Here is a 20549-nt window from a genome sequence, read left to right as displayed (position 1 = left end):
TAGTCTTCCCAAATGGAGCACTGCAGGCCTACTGACCCATGCTAATCAGGTCCAACTCACTCGCACACAACCTCAGGTTTCCATTAAACTAAACAACTTAATGTATTCGGAAGTAATTTACCATTAAATACTAAACTTTTACTATGTTTAGATTTGTATTCGAAATTGTCGAGTCGTGTCTACTAAATGACTCGCTTGATCTTGAAATATAAATAGTCTCCCGCATCAAGACCCAGCCACTTGCGCAACATCTGGTTATCTTTATTGTAGACGTTTCGCCATCCAGTGGCTTTATCAATACAGATTCTTGGACAATTAGAAAACAGAAGAACTATATACAAAAGATGAGGCAATCAGTCCCTCAGCCTTGGAGGTGGCGTTCACAGCACCGTGGTTGTAGAGATTGATAAAGCCACTGGATGGCGAAACGTCTACAATAAAGATAACCAGATGTTGCGCAAGTGTCTTAACTTTTATCTTGTCGGTATTGCATACCTGTCTTGCACAAGACCCAGCCAGTTCTCCACACAGTTTTCCTACTTGTTACATTATCAGTTATTTTACTTATATACATAACTTATAATGATAAATTTTACAACGAACATACTTATGCAATCTAATTTAACCTAATTCAGCAGAAAATGTAACAAGCTATTTCGAGCTCTTGAAATTAACGAGCTTAAAAAGTCCATTACATTTTTACTTCAGTGGCCATTTTAGAGATTAACAGGACAAAAGGGGAAAAAATTACATCTTCGACCGTAATGTTAAAGGGAGGATTGTAAAAGCTTAGCAGAAAGTAGACTATTATTTTTATTGCAAATAATACAAGGTAATATTTTCATCAAAGCGTCAACAGTTAAATATTGAGACACTAATGCAACATATGGGAATCTTTATTAGGAAACGTTTCGCCACACAGTGATTTCTTCAGTCCAATACAAAGCAGAGAGGGGTAAGGAGAGGAGGTAATCAGTCCTTCAGCCTGGAATCGACGTGTTCAGTTTATCGCTTGTAAAAAGTACAGCGTGTAGTCGGAGAAGTGGCTTATCTACTGTCGACAGGCGAGTCGAAGCAGGAGGCGGGATCACAGTGGAACCATCCATTAGTGTAAGTAGGTCGTTAGGTAAGACACATATGCAACAGTTAGGTATCTTTATTATGAAACGTTTCGCCTACACAGTAGGCTTCTTCAGTCAAGTACAGAAAAGTTGATAGAAGCAGAAGATACTTGAAGACGATGTAATCAGTCCATCACCCTTAAAGTTTTGAGGTGATGGACTGATTACATCGTCAAGTATCTTCTGCTTCTATCAACTTTTCTGTACTTGACTGAAGAAGCCTACTGTGTAGGCGAAACGTTTCATAATAAAGATACCTAACTGTTGCATATGTGTCTTACCTAACAACCTGTCGGTATTTTATACCATTTTAATATTCAGTGTAAGTAGGTCCTCGTCCAAAGTTGGACAAGTATTGAAGAATTTCTTGTATCAAGTTCCCATGATGTTGCAGTGTCTGACAAATGTGACAAATGGTTTGAAAACCGACTTATATACTGCAGACTCGCCTGTCTACAGTATACAAGCTACTTCTCCGGCCATATGCTGTACTTTCTACAAGAGTGATGGGCTGAACACATCGATTCCAGGCTGAGGGACTGATTACCTCCTCTTCACCCTAACCCTCTCCGTTTTGTATTTGACTGAAGAAGCCACTGTTGCACAAGTGTCTCAATCTTCAACTTCTCTGTTGTCAAACCATTTATCACGTCAACAGTTATACAAGACTCGTGTCTGAGAGCGAGAAAGGTGTGCAATTGCAAGAGAACTTGAAATTGCTCTAAATGTTTAGCAAGAGGTTACACCCGCTGGCACTGAAATGTTCATTTTGGCACCTGCGTACCTTGTGCAAGGCTTAGCAACACTTAAAATATGTTCCTGTAGTCACCAGAAAACTTTATGCATACTTCCTTGCATTCTCAAGGATTATTAGAAATTGCAAGCAAATTGCACACGACACACTGCAATCAGATTAAGAAGATATGCTATTTCCTTACGCCACCTAACTTTTGTTGGGTAGCAACACAAATTTCCTGGCTCCTTGTACCAACAGTAGGAGCAGTGTGGATGTGGAAAACACTGTATATATTTTCCAGAAATACAGTAGTTATATGTAAATAGATGGCCATACTGTATTTAATAATATTTGTCATAAAAAATGGGAAATTTTCTGTACCTGCGCAGAAGGACACTCGCCATTGTTGTTTGTTTTGAATTGAGTAACAGACGTTAATTAATAATGTGAAGAATTTTCGTGCTCTAGAGGTAAAATTGGGTTGACACCTCTCAAAGAGGAGGCGAAATTGTTGAATGTGTATTCCTGCATAACTTGAGATATCAGGCGACTGGACAAGACAGCTCCAGGAACCTCAGATAAGTCTTATGTAGTAACCTGGCCAGTGTTATTTTCATAGATAGACAGTGAGGTTTTCTGAGTATGATACACATTAATCTCCAGTCAAATTGGTGAGTGATTAAGATATTCTCCTTCTGTTATGTGTATATATATATATATATATATATATATATATATATATATATATATATATATATATATATATATATATATAATCATTTATTATTTTTAATACACAGTCCACAAATTTATAAATTTACCAGAATTTCTGGTGATGTATCTTTTATTTATAATTAATAGGTCCAGAGCAACTTGTGGATATGACAGTTGTAGGTATCGAAGGGGGACATTTTTTGCGACCTAGGTGTCCCAAATTCCTACTTGTCTAACTGATAAATAATAATTATCTTTGTTCATTTACTGTTATGTACATAATGATACATTCAGCTAAATACAATTTTCCACAGTGGACATTATTTCCTGGCTGCATCTTTACTGTGTGCGCGATTTACCTAGATGTTTCTTTATTCTCCCTGACTTAGTGCAAGGACAACAGCATCCATGTCTTCCCTGCATCCCAAGGTGAAGCGGGGCTGTAGTAGTCTGTGGAAAATACTGTATATATTTTCCAGAAATTTAGTAATTTATAGGTAAATAGATGCCCTATATTGTATTTTTAAAAGAAGTATGTTATCGAAGATGGGAAACCTGCGGCTGGGGGGTGGGTTGACTCGCCATCTTGGTTTTGAATTTTGTACAAACGTTGGTGTACTGGGAAGAATTTTTTGTGCTCTAGAGGTTAAAATTGTGTTGACACCTCTCAAATAGGAGGCGAAATTGGTGGATGTGCATTCCTGCATAACTTGAGATATCAGACGACTGAACAAGACAGCTCCAGGAACCTCAGATAAGCTCTCTAGATTTGTGTGTAATTCTGGCCAGCATTATTTTCATAGATTTAGTTAGAGTGAGGTTTTCTGAGTATGATACACATTAATCTCCAGTCAAATTGGTGAGTGATATTAAGATATATTTTCCTTCTGTTATGTAATTGTGTGTATATATAACCATTTATTATTTTTAATATACAGTCCACAAATTTATATATTTACCAGTATTCCTGATGTATGTATATTTCATTTAATTAATAGGTCCAGAGCAACTTGTGGTTATGACAGTGGTAGGTATCGAAGGGGGACATTTTTTGCGACCTAGGTGTCCCAAATTCCTACTTGTCTATATAACATCGATAAATAATAATTATCTTTGTTATTATTTACTGTTATGTACATAATTAGTTACATTCAGATAAATGCAATTTTCCACATAGTCATTCCTTCCCTGCATCTAACCTCCCTGGGATGAACTATACACCACAGCAGTTATCGCTGCGAGATCAGCTTCTGAAGATAAAGTGGCCAACATCAGTACTCATCACTCATCTACTACACTTTCCATCTTGTCTGACAACCCGGCGCCATACAGGAGGAACACCAACACTATTTTAGTATATACACTTGTATACAGAAATAAGCCATCGTCAAAGCAGAGAGCAAAGAAGAAAGGGGAAAGGAGAAAAAAAAGGACTGTAGAGGGAGACCGGGGAGAGAAGACGGGAGGGGGAGGGGAGAAAAGATTAAAATATTTAGAGAAAGATGTATAAATACAGTAATATATACGGCCGCTACTCGGCCGATTTCGCCCATTAAGTAATTTGAACTGAAAAATATTAAATTGATTTTGCTGTCGGGGTGGTTGTGCAAGTGGTAAACAAAAAAAAGTAACCAAACCTAACGAACCCACCTAACGCAACTTAATATAACTTAAGCCTATTTCCCCCATCATCTTCGGTTGCATTCGGTGGGCACGCGACAAGTGTCGACTGGCTCAGACGCAACCAAAATTAATGAAATATTTTCGCCAATATCTCTCAAAATAATAATTTGTACAAGAAATGTTTATTTCGTTGTGTATCTGTAATAAAGCAACGACGTAGGAGTTGGGTAGCATTTTTCGCTATTAGAGGACGAAGGATTGAATCTTCACCAGCCCTTGATGAACGACTCGCACGAGTTTAGTTTACCTGGAGTTTACCTGGAGAGAGTTCCGGGGGTCAACGCCCCCGCGGCCCGGTCTGTGACCAGGCCTCCTGGTGGATCAGAGCCTGATCAACCAGGCTGTTGCTGCTGGCTGCACGCAAACCAACGTACGAGCCACAGCCCGGCTGATCAGGAACTGACTTTAGGTGCTTGTCCAGTGCCAGCTTGAAGACTGCCAGGGGTCTGTTGGTAATCCCCCTATGTGTGCTGGGAGGCAGTTGAACAGTCTCGGGCCCCTGACACTTATTGTATGGTCTCTTAACGTGCTAGTGACACCCCTGCTTTTCATTGAGGGGATGATGCATCGTCTGCCAAGTCTTTTGCTTTCGTAGTGAGTGATTTTCGTGTGCAAGTTCGGTACTAGTCCCTCTAGGATTTTCCAGGTGTATATAATCATGTATCTCTCCCTCCTGCGTTCCAGGGAATACAGGTTTAGGAACCTCAAGCGCTCCCAGTAATTGAGGTGTTTTATCTCCGTTATGCGCGCCGTGAAAGTTCTCTGTACATTTTCTAGGTCGGCAATTTCACCTGCCTTGAAAGGTTGCTGTTAGTGTGCAGCAATATTCCAGCCTAGATAGAACAAGTGACCTGAAGAATGTCATCATGGGCTTGGCCTCCCTAGTTTTGAAGGTTCTCATTATCCATCCTGTCATTTTTCTAGCAGATGAGATTGATACAATGTTATGGTCCTTGAAGGCGAGATCCTCCGACATAATCACTCCCAGGTCTTTGACGTTGGTGTTTCGCTCTATTTTGTGGCCAGAATTTGTTTTGTACTCTGATGAAGATTTAATTTCCTCATATTTACCATATCTGAGTAATTGAAATTTCTCATCGTTGAACTTCATATTGTTTTCTGCAGCCCACTGAAAGATTTGGTTGATGTCTGCCTGGAGCCTTGCAGTGTCTGCAATGGAAGACACTGTCATGCAGATTCGGGTGTCATCTGCAAAGGAAGTCACGGTGCTGTGGCTGACATCCTTGTCTATGTCGGATATGAGGATGAGGAACAATATGGGAGCGAGTACTGTGCCTTGTGGAACAGAGCTTTTCACCGTAGCTGCCTCGGACTTTACTCTGTTGACGACTACTCTGTGTTCTGTTAGTGAGGAAATTATAGATCCATCGACCGACTTTTCCTGTTATTCCTTTAGCACGCATTTTGTGCGCTATTACGCCATGGTCACTTGTCGAAGGCATGGAAAAAATAATTTTTGTAATGAATATATTCCCTATAAGCAGTCTCATTTGATAATCACTTTTATAATTACATTGAATTTTTTATGTGCTTTTAAAGTGGATGTATTATTTAATTTTATCGTCTTATTTATACCAGCCATTATCCTGTACAACCCTCCTTTTCTTGAACATTAAAATGGTATAAAATACCGACAGGTTGTTAGGTAAGACACATATGCAACAGTTAGGTATCTTTATTATGAGGGACTGACCACCTCAAAACTTTAAGGGTGATGGACTGATTACATCGTCTTCAAGTATCTTCTGCTTCTATCAACTTTTCTGTACTTGACTGAAGAAGCCTACTGTGTAGGCGAAACGTTTCATAATAAAGATACCTAACTGTTGCATATGTGTCTTACCTAACAACCTGTCGGTATTTTATACCATTTTAATGTTCAATCTGTCAGACACTGCAACACAAGGGTATCTTGGTACAGACCTGCTATCAACTTCGACAACTTCCACTAGTGAGAGGGGCTGGGTTTGAGAGGGACCTAACCTTTCAACATCTGAGTTCTTACCTCTCCTAGTGGCCTACGTCTCACCTCCTGCCGCTATAAAAGCTCCATCCTGTCACTTCTTCTCCATATTGTTTCATACTATGGAACAATGCTCTTCTCCAGACTGAGGGACTGACCACCTCAAAACTTTAAGGGTGATGGACTGATTACATCGTCTTCAAGTATCTTCTGCTTCTATCAACTTTTCTGTACTTGACTGAAGAAGCCTACTGTGTAGGCGAAACGTTTCATAATAAAGATACCTAACTGTTGCATATGTGTCTTACCTAACCTCCTTTTCTTGCTTCATCACATATCCCTCTGTCCGCAACTAACATCACTATCATCCCATCCCTCCCCTGTATTTAAAGAACTTTTTTCCTTCGATGCTTACAGCTCATGCTGTCAGTGCCGTCTCCGGAAGTGACAGCAAATACACTCATTTGAACCCTGAGGAAGAAGGAACACTGAGGCAGGCCTACTGGCCCATGCGAGGCAGGTCTAAGCCTCCTACCGGCTTAAGCCAATGCCCTAACCTACTCAGGTCAGGTCATATTCACTTAAGGAAGGAGCACGGCATCTGACCTAGTAGCACAAGCTCATTCTACGACTTCAAGGGTGATGGGCTGATTACATCGTCTTCACATCTCTACTGCTCCCGCCTACTTTCTGTACTCGACTGAAGAAGCCTACTGTGTAGGCGAAACGTTTCGGAATAATGTTGCCTATGTGTCTTATCTACCAGCACAAGCTAGTCAGGTCCAACTCACACCCACCCGCACTCACTCGTGTATTTATCTAACCTATTTTTTTAAAACTACACCTATTTTTAAAACTACATAACTGTACTTGGGAGTTTGTTCCACTCGTCCACAACTCTATTACCAAACCAGTGCTTTCCCATATTCTTCCTGTATCTGAATTTTTCCAACTTAAAACCATTGCTGCGAGTCCTGTCTAGGCTAGATATTTTTAGTATGCTATTTACATCCCCTTTATTTATTCCTGTTTTCCATTTATATACCTCAATGATACCCCCCCTAATTCTACGCCTTTCTAGAGAGTGCAGATTCAGGGCCCTTAGTCTATTCTCATATAGAAGATTTCTGATACATGGGATCAACTTTGTCATTCTCCTTTGTACGTTTTCCAGTGCATTTATATCCATTATGTAACAGTGACCAAAACTGTGCAGCATAATCTAGATGAGGCCTAACCAAGGATATATAGAGTTTAAGAACAACCTGAGGACTCCTATTATTCATGCTTCTTGATATGAAGCCAAGGATTCCGTTTGCTGTATTGCACTGTTGTCTTGGTTTTAGATTACTGCTAACCAGAACTCCCAAATTCTTTTCGCGATCAGTAATATTAAGATCTACATTATTTGGTTTACATGTGGCATGGTTAGTTTCCTGTCCAGTGTTTAGAACTTCGCATTTGTTTATATTAAACTGCATCTGCTAATTCTCCGACCACGGCATCAGCCTATTCCAATCTAACTGGAATGCTGTAATGTCCTCGTCAGAATGAATTGGACAGCCTATTTTGGCGTCATTGGCAAACTTGCTTATGTTGCTATCTGTTCCCTCATCTATGTCGTTTATGTAGATTGTGAACAAGGGGCCCCAACACTGACCCCTGTGGAACACATGACGCTTCCCCACTCTGATTTCTCCCCATTTATGCAAACTCTCTGCTGCCTATTTGTCCACCATGCCTCTATCCAGGAAAAAAATTCTCCTATTCCGTGTGCCTTAATTTTCCTCAATAGTCTCTGATGTGGGACTATCAGAAGCCTTACTGAAGTCCATATACACTATCATATTCATTACCATGATCTACCTACTCAAATACCTTAGTGAAAAAAGTTAGTAAATTCGCAAGGCAGGAATGTCCTTTTGTAAAACCCTACCGAGATTCGTTGATTAATTTATGCTTTTCAAGATGGCTATGAATTGCCTTGGCAATTAACGATTCCATAAATTTTCCCACTATGGAAGTTAGGCTTACTGGTCTATAATTTGAAGCTAAGCACCTGTTACCTGCTTTGAAAATAGGTATCACATTTGCAATTTTCCACTTATCTGGCACTATGCCAGTTTGTAGTGATATGTTGAAAAGATTAGCCAAAGGTGTGCTAAGCTCCTCTTTACATTCCTTTAGAACCCTTGCATACAGTTTTTCAGGGCCTGGGGATTTGTTTGGTTTTAATTTATCTATTTGTCTAATGACCATGTCACTTGTGACCTTAATCGTGCATAGTTTATCATCCTGTTCTACATAATTTATTATTTCTGGAATATCGCTAGTATCTTCCTGTGTGTAAAAACACATTTCCTCATCACTGTCCGTGAGCTGACCCGAGTAACTTTCGAGTGGGCCTATCTTGTCCCTGCATACCTGAAAGAATCCTTTTAAGGCTAGTCTTCGATTATCTTGCAACTTTAACCTCATCATCTCTTTTTGCTTTTCTTATTCCCTTTTTATTTCTCTAAATATACTTATTTCTTAACTGCTCCTTTCCTCTTTTGATTCGCCTATATATGCCTCCCTTTTGACTAATGTGATGTTTTAATCTATTGTTTATCCATTTAGGATCATTTTTGTTTAATCTGATTTCCCTATTTGGAACATAAGTTGTCTGAGCAGCTAGAACTATGATCTAAAAAATGTCATATCGGCAATCATCACCACCTACCTGACCCACAGTCAGGTCATTCCAATTCAGCCCACCCAGGTAATTTCTGTCCTATAAAATCAGCCAAGCAGAAGTCGGGGGACAGACACTTGATTGCCATTATTAGGGTAATTCCATGATATATTAAAACAGTGATTTGTGATCATTTTCCCCAAGCTAATCATTAACCTCAAGATTAATTAGCAATTCCCTGATGGCAAGAACCAAGTCAAGCAGGTTATTTCCTCTAGTTGGTTCTGTCACAGACTGTTTTAAAAAACAATCCTGAATTGTATCAAGAAAGTCACCTGACTCCAAATTTCCTGTCAAACTGCTCCAGTCAATTTGTCTAAAGTTAAAATCTCCCATTAGCACTACATTTTCATATGTAGATGCCTTATGAATTTCGTCCCATAGAAGTTTACTGCACTCCCTATCAAGGTTTGCGGGCCTGTAAATCACCCCCAAGATTAGTTTTTCATGACCCTCGAGAAGCTGTAACCAAAACACCCCTCAAGGAAGGCTCCTTGATGTTGGTGAGGGGCTCTTGATTTAGGGAATTGGATCTGTGCTCCAGTTCCCCGAATTAAGCCTGAATGCCTTCCACGTCCCCCCCCCCCAGGCGCTGTATAATCCTCCGGGTTTAGCGCTTCCCCCTTGATTATAATAATAATAATGTAACCAAAACAGATTCAGTGGCTGATGCTTCTAATTTTATATCTTGGCTAACAGAACAATTTAAATTGTCTGACATACGTCGCTACTCCACCACCCTTCCTGTTGACCCTATCAGTGTGGAATAATTGACAGCCTTGTATGTGGCATTCAGAAGGCATTTCTCTATCTTTCAGACTGAGCCAGGTCTCTTATAGCAATAATATCTATGCTTCTTGCACTTACAATTAATCTTAGCTCATCTATCTTATTTCTTACACTCCTGCTATTAGTATAGTAGACTTTAAAGGAACTAGTCTCTTGCTGCCCTCTGCTGTCTGTTTGCTGACCTGATCCATTGTCTTTATTTGTAACTTTATAATGAATATTTTTTAAACATTTACTGTTTTCAACCCTGGTGTTGCAACATGGCTGTTTCCCACACACACACACCCGTACCTCTATCAATTTAAAATCCTAGACATGTCAGCAATGGCCCTCTCGATCGAGTTGGCAAATGCTACCACCCCTGCCTCAGAGATGTACGCCATCCCTTGCATTCATATCATGTTTGCCATAAAAGTTGTCCCAGTTATCAATGAATGGGATTGCAAGTTCCTTACAGTATCTGTCTAGCCAGCAATTTACACCAATTGCCCTAGACAACCGTTCATTGTCAACTCCCCTTCTAGGCAAGATGGTACATTTGATTGGGACCCCTCCCTTAGACCTAATTAAATCTATAGCCGACCTGTACTTATCTAGCAGCTCTTCTCTCCTACCCTTCCCGATATCATTTCCACCAGCACAGACAGATAATGGGCTTGTTCCCATTACCAGACATGATATTATCCAACCTGTTGACTATGTCAACAACACCAGCTCCAGGGAAGCACACACCTTATTCCTATTACAGAAAGCACGGTCCATATATCTTACCTGCGAGTCACCAACCACAAAAATTCGCTTTCCTCTATTAGTAGGGGAAGTAGTACCTTTACCTTCACTGACCACTGAAGTACACTCATCCTGAAGAACAGAGAAGCGATTTCCTACCTTCAAATCTCTCTTAACTTTCCTTATTTTGATGCTCCTCCCATTACTGGGAACCACTAGCCACTTGTAGCAGTTGCTGGACTCCACCTCACTGCTGGTAGCCTCATTCCCCTCAACCACCTCACACTCACTGCCAAACTCATTGAGGTGAACCTTCAGTCTCCCAATTTCCTCCTGGAGAAGTAGGACCTCCTCCTTCAACACACTAACTTCAGATTTTGAGACTGCAGAAGCAAGCCATGGCTTTGTAACCCTCCATATTACTCCCCAAAGCAGCTCAGGCCCTGTGACCTCTCGTGACCACTGACCACTGAACCTTAATCACTAATACAAGGACCTTAATTATTTCCCTTAGTATGCCTTTTCTCTCCTTTTGGATTGGTAAGAGCATTCGATTTACAAACGCAAGGTCCCGGGTTCGATTCCCTAGCATGAATCAACATATGGCCAGTTTCCTACTGCCTCTGTCTAACTAGCAGTAAATTTGAAGTACCTGTGAATTAGTCTACTGCTCTGGGTCACATCCCGGGAAAATGTGTTAGAAAACCCAGTCCTGCTGAAGTGTCACATCCTGTGTAAGAAAACTCCAGTACCTGCTGGGAGTATTCAAGTGTTAGGTAAAAGGTACCGGTGTACTTGATGTTAACTAAAAAAAAGTTTAAGAATGCTAGCTAAACAAAGCATTTACTTTACTTACATATCTGTTCCAAATCACTGCTCATAGACCAAGTATCTATAGGTAATTTTACCCTATTACAGTGTACTTACATTAATAGTTCCGTATCTGGAAATTCGGACATGACTGGGCATGCCTTGATACATTGCACTTGAGGAAATAGGCGTTTAAACATTATATTTAATACAGTGAGCATTTATACCGCCGGGAAAAGAAATTCAGCTATCCGAGTGGTGTGAAGGAAAATGACTGCACAGAATTATCTTAACCTCGATTCACTTTCAACCAGACAGCACATGATATGTCGGTTCTCTGAACCATTCATCTACAGACAGCACATACTGAACTAAAATGAACTATCTTCTCCCTTTCCTCTGTGGATATTGAAATATGCATTAAAATCTTTAATGAAGAAAACTAAATAGGGCCGCCTATTGGAATAACTGAGTTAGTATTAAGTCCTCATAACATGTTACTTTTGTAGATCTCCAATTACTATATTTACGTGCTATGATACTAGCAAGTTTAATTTAAACTTTAATCACATAATACATTTTTACAAGTCTTAATGTGAACGGACCAATAATATTCATCACCCTCCCTTCTTATACATGGGAAATTACTAACAGAAACTGTATTTAAGAAACTTGACAAGCTCATCAGTTCCTGTTCAGCCCGGCTGTGGTGCATACGATGGACCGCGTGAGACTAACACCAACAGCCTGGGTCATCAGGAAGTCCAACAGAGGGCCTAGTCTGGGACCGGACCGCGGGGACGTTGATCTCCGAAATCAAGTAAACTTCAGGACGCACAGATGTTGAGGAACACACAATATAGCACATGTATATTTAACCTCGGATAACAATAAAGTGAAACAATGGAGCTTATTTCCATTGGGGTCCCTAAATACAGATCATTTGTAATTATTTCATTCATGAATTCATCACGGTGGTTATCAAACGATGTCCCGACACTGGGCCCTTATGGAGGATCGATGATATCTACCTGGAGGGTATTCCAGGGATCAAAGCCCCCGCAGCCAGGTCCACGACCAGGCCTCCCGGTGGATTAGTAAGTTTATTCAAGTATACACAAATACAGTTACATAGATTATCATACATAGCAGCATATGTGTAGAGAATCTACGATAACCCAAAAAAGTCAAGAGTGACTTATTTCCATTGGGGTCCTCATCAGGGCCTCATCAACCAGGCTGTTATTGCTGGCCGTACGTAGTCTAACGTACGAACCACAGTCCGGCTGATCCGATACCAACTATCTGTCCAGATCCCTCTTGAAGGCAGCCAGGGGCCTACTGGTAATTCCCCTTATGCATGGTGGGAGGCTGTTGAAATCTTGGGCCCCGGACACTTGAGGTGTTTTTTCTCTTAGTGCACCAATGGCGCCCCTACTTTTCATTGGGGGTATTTTGCACAGCCTGCCCAGTCTTACTTTCGCAGGGAGTGATTTCTGTGCGCAGATTCGGGACCATTCCTTCTAGGATTTTCCAAGTGTAGATTATGCTATCTCCCTCTCGCCTGTGTTCCAACAAGTACAAGTGCTCCCAAGCGTTCCCAGTAGTTGACAGGTGTTTGATGGAACTTGTATGTGCAGTAAAGGTTCTCTGTACATTCTCAAGATCTACAATTTCACCTGCTTTGAACGAAAATGTTAATGTGCAGTAATATTCCAGCCTAGAGAGAACAAGTGATTTGAAATACAAATTTATGTATATTAAGTATTTACTAGGTACAGGTACACACGAGTATAATGATCATACCTGGTAACATGTATAAATTACCTAGGATAACCCAGAAAACTTAGTGACTTATTTCCGTTAATCTGTACATGTCACATATTTACAATAGCTTTATTCTATAAGAAATTATATAAATATAAACTATTTCTTTGGAAAGTAATGCCTATGTAGGATGATATATGAAGGAAATTTAAATAAATCAATTGACTTTATTGGGTTATCCTACGTTGATTATATATACTGTAATGTAATTTTTGTGTACCCTCAAGATTACTGTAAAAAGTGTACCTTCAAGATCATTGTAAAAAAAAACGTCTTATGTATCCAAAGCCTAAATAAAAACTTACTAATATTAGTAGCCACGCCTTAGGCAAACATGGTACGGAGAAAGCTTGGCACCCTGACCCAAGCTGATATTACCACTGCCTTACTTACTCCAACATATTATTTATTAGGAAACGCCAGCATAAAACAAGCTTCATAATTATTAAGTAACTACATACATCATTTTTGTAACAGGGAACATTAAAAGCATTTAAATATTGTAAGATGTTATATCTGATCAAGTGGCGATGCCAAACAGCATTAATAAAGTTAAATCGAGTCAAGAAGTTTCCAAATGCATCTTTTTCATTAATTTGGTATTTTTTTTTTTTTGCATTGTTCAGGTATATCTCCTGTAGATGCACAAATAACCCAGAGTGGATGTTCTAAGCCGGCATGTCATCAATTAAGCCAGAGAGCAGTGCAGCCAAAGCAGTAATATGTCGTGAATATTAAGGTAAATTTATCTCACCTTAGGATCCTTCTCATAGTAGTGCTGCTGAGTTCTGATCCATCTTGAGGTGAGGTGATCTCTGACTGTATGGGCCAGGGTAAAGTAGTAATCACGGGGAGTGGCTACATTTCTGTCTTTTACCAGCGTGTAATGCAGATGGCGATTAAAGGTCTTCTTGACATTGGCAACATTTTCAACTTGGGCGATCCCCCTGACGGAGATCTGCTTCCTTTTTTCGAGATCGGTCTGGGGAGTGGTCATGATGCTGCTTTCACCAAGTGTAGCCGTCCACTAGCAGCAGTTAGCAGACGACGCGACTTAACACTGCTCTCATGGACACTCCAAGGTCACACAACGCGCATGCGTCTCACGCACCGCCAGGTTTAAAGGCACACACTCAAATATTCCAATAAATGAAGGCTGTGACCTTCATATAACCTTTATAGATTACTTTCATGATCTGGCGTTTCATATGAAGTTTCACTTAATCGATTGCTAGTTTTACATTTAAAAATTTTGGTGTTATGAAATATGAGTCGCGTATAGTGGCATAGAATATGAATGACTTTGAGAAGGTCGTTTGAATGATATGCTCTTCCCCCAGAATCTAATTTTAGCGATGGGTGCAACTAGCTTTTGACTTTGTTAGGGTAATATAAAGCTAAGCCTCATTTTTTCAAGTTAACACTGATAGTTAACTAACCCAATTATGTACAAACATTTTCACTTTTTATATACAATAGACATTTTCCTGTATTTCATCTTTATTCTGTACACTTGATGTAATTTAAAGATTTCCACTTAATTAGACCTAAACAATAATATGATCATGTCACCGAGATCAGTTGAAATTCATGTCAACGTTAAAATGACCCTTCATGAGTTTTAACTTGGGTGTGTTTTATCATACTCAGGGAAGATATATCACGTTTTACAGTTTAAACGACCTTATGAAATCCTTAGCTCACACACTAAGGGTTTGGGATCGATCCCCAGGACGGGTGAAAGGTTGGGCATGTTTGCTCACACCTACTGCCCTTGTTCACCTATCAGTAAGTACCTGGGTGTTAGTCGACTGCAGTGGGTCGCATCCCGGGGGACAAGATTAACCTAGACTGCCTGAAATGCTCTGCATAACCAGTTGATATCATTAGCATAAATTATGCCAGAAGTGTCAACTAGGTCTCTGTCAGTTGTATCATGTATTTTGTAGAAATAAAGATTTATTTATATATTATTTTTAGAAGTGCACCTAAATTCCCAAGAATAGGAAAGCAAAGAAAAGGTGATTCATTATGTCTACAGACGCTAATATTATATTCGTCTCGTTATACACAATTAATGTAATAGTTCACTAGGATCGCCTGAAAATTTATCTCGTAGTAAGTCAGCGGCCGTTCACTGATGCCATGTTCTTGCCATCAAGCCAGCAGCCCCTCCCCCACCTTCACCCATATTCTGTTTTGTCACCCGTCCCGCCATAGTGCTCGCACCAGTGATATGTTAAGTAGTAAGTTTATTTAGGCACATGTTCACACAGGTACAATTATCATACATCTACCTACCTGGAGGCTAATCCGGGGATCAACGCCCCCGCGGCCCGGTCCATGACCAAGCATCCCGGTGGATCAGGGCCTTATCAACGAGGTTGTTACTGCTGGCCGCACGTAGCACAACGTGCGAACCACAGCCCGGCTGATCCGGTACTGACTTGATGTATCCCTCCAGCTCCCTTTTGAAGGCAGCCAAGGGTCTATTGGTAATTCCCCTTATTGTACCCACACGGAGTTGTAAGTGTGGTGTGTAATGTTAGCTGTAGGTAGGATTGTGTTAATTTTATAGCCCTACATGAGTTTTATATATTATAATTTTGTAATGTCATGTTTTAAATAAAATATAAAAAAAAATCCCCTTATGGCTGGTGAGAGGCTGTTGAACAGTCTTGGGCCCCGGACACTTATTGTGTTTTCTCTTAGTGTACTAATGGCGCCCCTACTTTTCACTGGGGGTATGTTGCATCGCCTGCCAAGTCTTGCTTTCGTAGGGAGTGACTTATGTGTGCAGATTAGGGACCAGTCCCTCCAGGATCTTCCAGGTGTAGATTATCACGTATCTCTCTCGCCTGCGCTCCACTGAGTACAAGTCAAGTGCTTCCAGGCGTTCCCAGTAGTTAAGATGTTCGATGGAACTTGGAAATATAAACACATATGCAGTATAATGTGATCCTTTATTGACGACGTTTCGCCCACACAGTGAGCTTTTTCAAGTCACAAACAGATCTACCTGGGGTGGAAGGTACGTGAGTATTTATAGTCAGGTTCAGAATGCTGGGTCAGGTGGAGAATGCTGCATCTGATGATCTACCGAGTGGGGTTATAAAGTCTAAAATCTTGGGTAGCTTGGAAGGGAGATTTGATAAGTATGTGAGTAGACCTTCTGCAGTGTTAATCCATTCCTATGTTCTTATGTGGGATAGCGATGAAGAAGTTTTTTTGGCAAGTGGTTCATCTATGTTATAGAAGCCATTGTTCTGGTTGAAGTTGTTGGATATAGAGATAAGCGATGATTCCAAGATTCTTCGGTATTGAGTGTTGTCTTCTGTGTCGATAAGTCTTGAGTTTCTGTAGTTTATTAAATGGTTGTGTGAATCACGGTGTTGTACACAGGCATTCCTTGTATCGTCAGACCTGCTTGTGTACTGGTGTTCTGAAATACGTGTTTGGAGGTCTCTTGATGTTTCGCCCACGAATAATTTGCTGCAGTCATTACAAGGGCTTATGTATACCCCTGCAGAAGATGGAAGTTTGTCCTGTCTATTACTGGTAATGTCCTTGATGGTCGTGGTTGTGGAGGTAGATACTTGGAATGAGGTATTGGAAAAGATGTTGGAAACGTGTTTGGCAATGGAGTTGGTGGGGAGGACTATGTATCCCTTCTCGGCAGTGTCTTCTCTGGATGTGTTGAAGATGTTTAATGCCCGTCATCTGCAGTCTCTGATGAAATGACGAGGATAGTGGAGTTTGGAAAAAGCACTTTAATGACTTGAAAAAACTCACTGTGTGGGCGAAACGTTGTCAATAAAGGATCACATTATACTGCATATGTGTTCATATTTCCATTGTGTCGGTATTTTATACCATTTATTTCCACCTTGATGGAACTTATATGTGCAGCAAAAGTTCTCTGTACATTCTCTAGATCTGCAGTTTCACCTGCCTTGAATGGAGATGTTATTGTACAACAATATTCCAGCCTAGAGAGAACAAGTGATTTTAAAAAGGATCATCATTGGCTTGGCATCTCTTGTCTTAAATGTTCTCATTATCCATCCTATCAGCTTCCTTGCAGATGTGATTGTGGCACTGTTGGATTCTTGAAGTGTTCAGTGGTCAGTCGTCACGTGAGGTCACAGACCCTGAGCTGCTTGGGGATTAGCGTGGACGGTTACAAAGCATGGCTTGCTTCTACAGTGTTTTAAAAGCTGAGGTTGGAGAGTTGAAGGAGGAGGTCTTGCTTCTCCAGGAGGAGATTAGGAGGCTGAAGGTCCACCTCAATGGGCCTGGGAGAGAGTGTGAGGTGGTTGGAGATGTGGGGAATGAGGCTTCTAGCAGTGAGGTGCAGTCTGTCTCTCACTGTGAGGAGGCTGTTGGTGGGGTGGTAGCAACGGCTACCAGCAGTGAGGTGCAGCCCAGCACCTGCTACAAGTGGCGAGTTGTTCACAGTAATGGGAGGCGCATCAGAGTAAGGAAAGTTAAGAGTGCAGATCTGAAGGTAGGAAATCGCTTCTCTGTTCTCCAGGATGAATGTACTTCAGTGGCCAGTGAAGGTAAGGGTACTACTGCCCCTGCTAATGAAGGTAAGCGCATTCTTGTGGTTGGTGACTCTCAGGTAAGATATGTTGATCGTGCTTTTTGTAATAGGAATAAGAAGATGAGAGATAGAGTGTGCTTCCCTGGAGCTGGTGTTGGGGACATTGTCAACAGACTGGATAATATCATGTCAGGTAATGGGAACAAGCCCATTATCTGTCTCAGTGCTGGTGGAAATGATATTGGGAAGGGTAGGAGAGAAGAGCTGCTAGATAAGTACAGGTCAGCTATAGATTTCATTAAGTCTAAGGGAGGGATCCCAATCATATGTAGCATCTTGCCTAGAAGGGGAGTAGGAAATGAATGGTTGTCTAGGGCAATTGGTGTAAATTGCTGGCTAGACAGATACTGCAAGGAACTTGCAATCCCATTCATTGACAACTGGAACAACTTTTATGGCAAACATGATATGTATGCAAGGGATGGGGTTCATCTCTCTGGGGCAGGGGTGGTAGCACTTGCAGACTCGATTGAGAAGGCCATTGGTGAAATGCCTATGATTTTAAACTGATGGAAGATAGAGGTATGGGTGTGTGTGGGAAACAAGCAGGTTGCAACACTAGGGTTGGAAACAGTAAATGTATAAAAGGCATTCAGCATGAAGTTATAAATAAAGACAATAGAACAGGTCAGCAAACAAAGGGGGACAGCAGAGGGCAGCAAGGGACTAGCTCCCTTAAGGTTTACTATACTAATAGCAGGAGTGTTAGAAATAAGATAGATGAGCTAAGATTAATTGCAAGTGCAGGAAACATAGACATTATTGCTATAACAGAGACCTGGCTCAATCTGAAAGATAGAGAGATGCCCTCTGAATGTCACATACAAGGCTATAAATTATTCCACACTGACAGGGTCAACAGGAAAGGTGGTGGAGTAGCGATGTATGTCAGAGACAATTTAAATTGTTGTGTTAGACAAGATATTAAATTAGAAGCGTCAGCCACTGAATCTGTTTGGTTACAGCTTCTCGAGGGCCGAGAAAAACTAATTTTGGGTGTGATTTACAGGGCCCCAAATCTTGATAGGGAGTGCAGTAAACTTCTATGGGACGAAATTCGTAAGGCATCTACATACGAAAATGTTGTGCTAATGGGAGATTTCAACTATAGACAGATTGACTGGAGCAATTTGACAGGAAATTTAGAGTCGGGTGACTTTCTTGATACGATCCAGGATTGTTTTTTAAAACAGTTTGTGACAGAGCCAACTAGGGGAAATAACCTCCTTGACTTGGTTCTTGCCAGTAGGGAAACACTAATTAATAATCTTGAGGTTAATGATGAGCTTGGGGAGAGTGATCACAAATCACTCAGTTTTAACATATCATGGAATTCCCCTAATAATGGCAATCAAGTCTCCGTCCCTGACTTTCGCTTGGCTGATTTCATAGGACTGAAAAATTACTTAGGTGGGCTGAACTGGAATGACCTGACTAGGGGTCAGGTAGGTGGTGATGGTTGCCGATATGATGCTTTCCAGGGCATAGTTCTAGCTGCTCAGTCAAATTATGTTCCAAATAGGGAAATCAGATCAAACAAAAATGATCCTAAATGGATGAACAATAGATTAAAATATCTGATTGGTCAAAAGAGAGGCATATATAGGCAAATCAAAAGAGGAGAGGGGCAATTAAGAAATCGATATATTCAGTTAAAGAGAGAAATAAAAAAGGGAATTAGAAAAGCAAATAGAGATTATGAGGTTAAAGTTGCAAGAGAATCGAAGACTAACCCAAAAGGATTCTTTCAGGTATACAGAAGTAAGATCAGGGACAAGATAGGCCCACTCAAAAGTTCCTCGGGTCAGCTCACTGACAGTGATAAGGAAATGTGTAGAATTTTTAACACATACTTCCTCTCAGTTTTTACACAGGAGGATACCAGCGATATTCCAGTAATGATAAATTATGTAGAACAGGACGATAATAAACTGTGCACTATTAGGGTCACAAGTGACATGGTCCTTAGGCAAATAGATAAATTAAAACCTAACAAATCCCCAGGCCCTGATGAACTGTATGCAAGGGTTCTAAAGGAATGTAAAGAGGAGCTTAGCACACCTTTGGCTAATCTTTTCAACATATCACTACAAACTGGCATGGTGCCAGATAAGTGGAAAATGGCAAATGTGATACCTATTTTCAAAACAGGTGACAGGTCCTTAGCTTCGAACTATAGACCAATAAGCCTAACCTCCATAGTGGGAAAATTTATGGAATCAATAATTGCCGAGGCAGTTCGTAGCCACCTTGAAAAGCATAAATTAATCAACGAATCTCAGCATGGTTTTACAAAGGGGCGTTCCTGCCTTACGAATTTATTAACTTTTTTCACTAAGGTATTTGAGGAGGTAGATCATGGTAATGAATATGATATTGTGTATATGGACTTCAGTAAGGCTTTTGACAGGGTCCCACATCAGAGACTATTGAGGAAAATTAAAGCACATGGAATAGGAGGAGAAATTTTTTCCTGGATAGAGGCATGGTTGACAAATAGGCAGCAGAGAGTTTGCATAAATGGGGAGAAATCAGAGTGGGGAAGCGTCACGAGCGGTGTTCCACAGGGGTCAGTGTTGGGCCCCCTGCTGTTCACAATCTACATAAACGACATAGATGAGGGCATAAAGAGCGACATCGGCAAGTTTGCCGATGACACCAAAATAGGCCGTCGAATTCATTCTGACGAGGACATTCGAGCACTCCAGGAAGATTTGAATAGACTGATGCAGTGGTCGGAGAAGTGGCAGATGCAGTTTAATATAGACAAATGCAAAGTTCTAAATGTTGGACAGGACAATAACCATGCCACATAT

At 40.7% G+C, this 20549-nt stretch overlaps 1 protein-coding gene across 1 annotated transcript in view; it reads right to left on the bottom strand.

Annotated features, from left to right (window-relative positions):
• Positions 1–14179, bottom strand: part of Glyp (glycogen phosphorylase) — a 61815-nt gene extending 47636 nt beyond the window's left edge. Inside the window, exon 1 of the mRNA XM_053785200.2 lies at positions 13882–14179. Coding sequence (XP_053641175.1) covers positions 13882–14124 — 243 coding nt within the window. The 5' untranslated portion in view covers positions 14125–14179. The remainder of the gene's footprint in view (positions 1–13881) is intronic.
• Between the last annotated feature and the right edge of the window lie 6370 nt (positions 14180–20549).

Source organism: Cherax quadricarinatus, chromosome 45 (assembly GCF_038502225.1).
Source record: "Cherax quadricarinatus isolate ZL_2023a chromosome 45, ASM3850222v1, whole genome shotgun sequence".
Lineage (NCBI taxonomy): Eukaryota > Metazoa > Arthropoda > Malacostraca > Decapoda > Parastacidae > Cherax > Cherax quadricarinatus.
The sequence above is the reverse complement of the archived record's forward strand: the minus strand, read 5'-3'. Positions and strand labels throughout refer to the sequence as shown.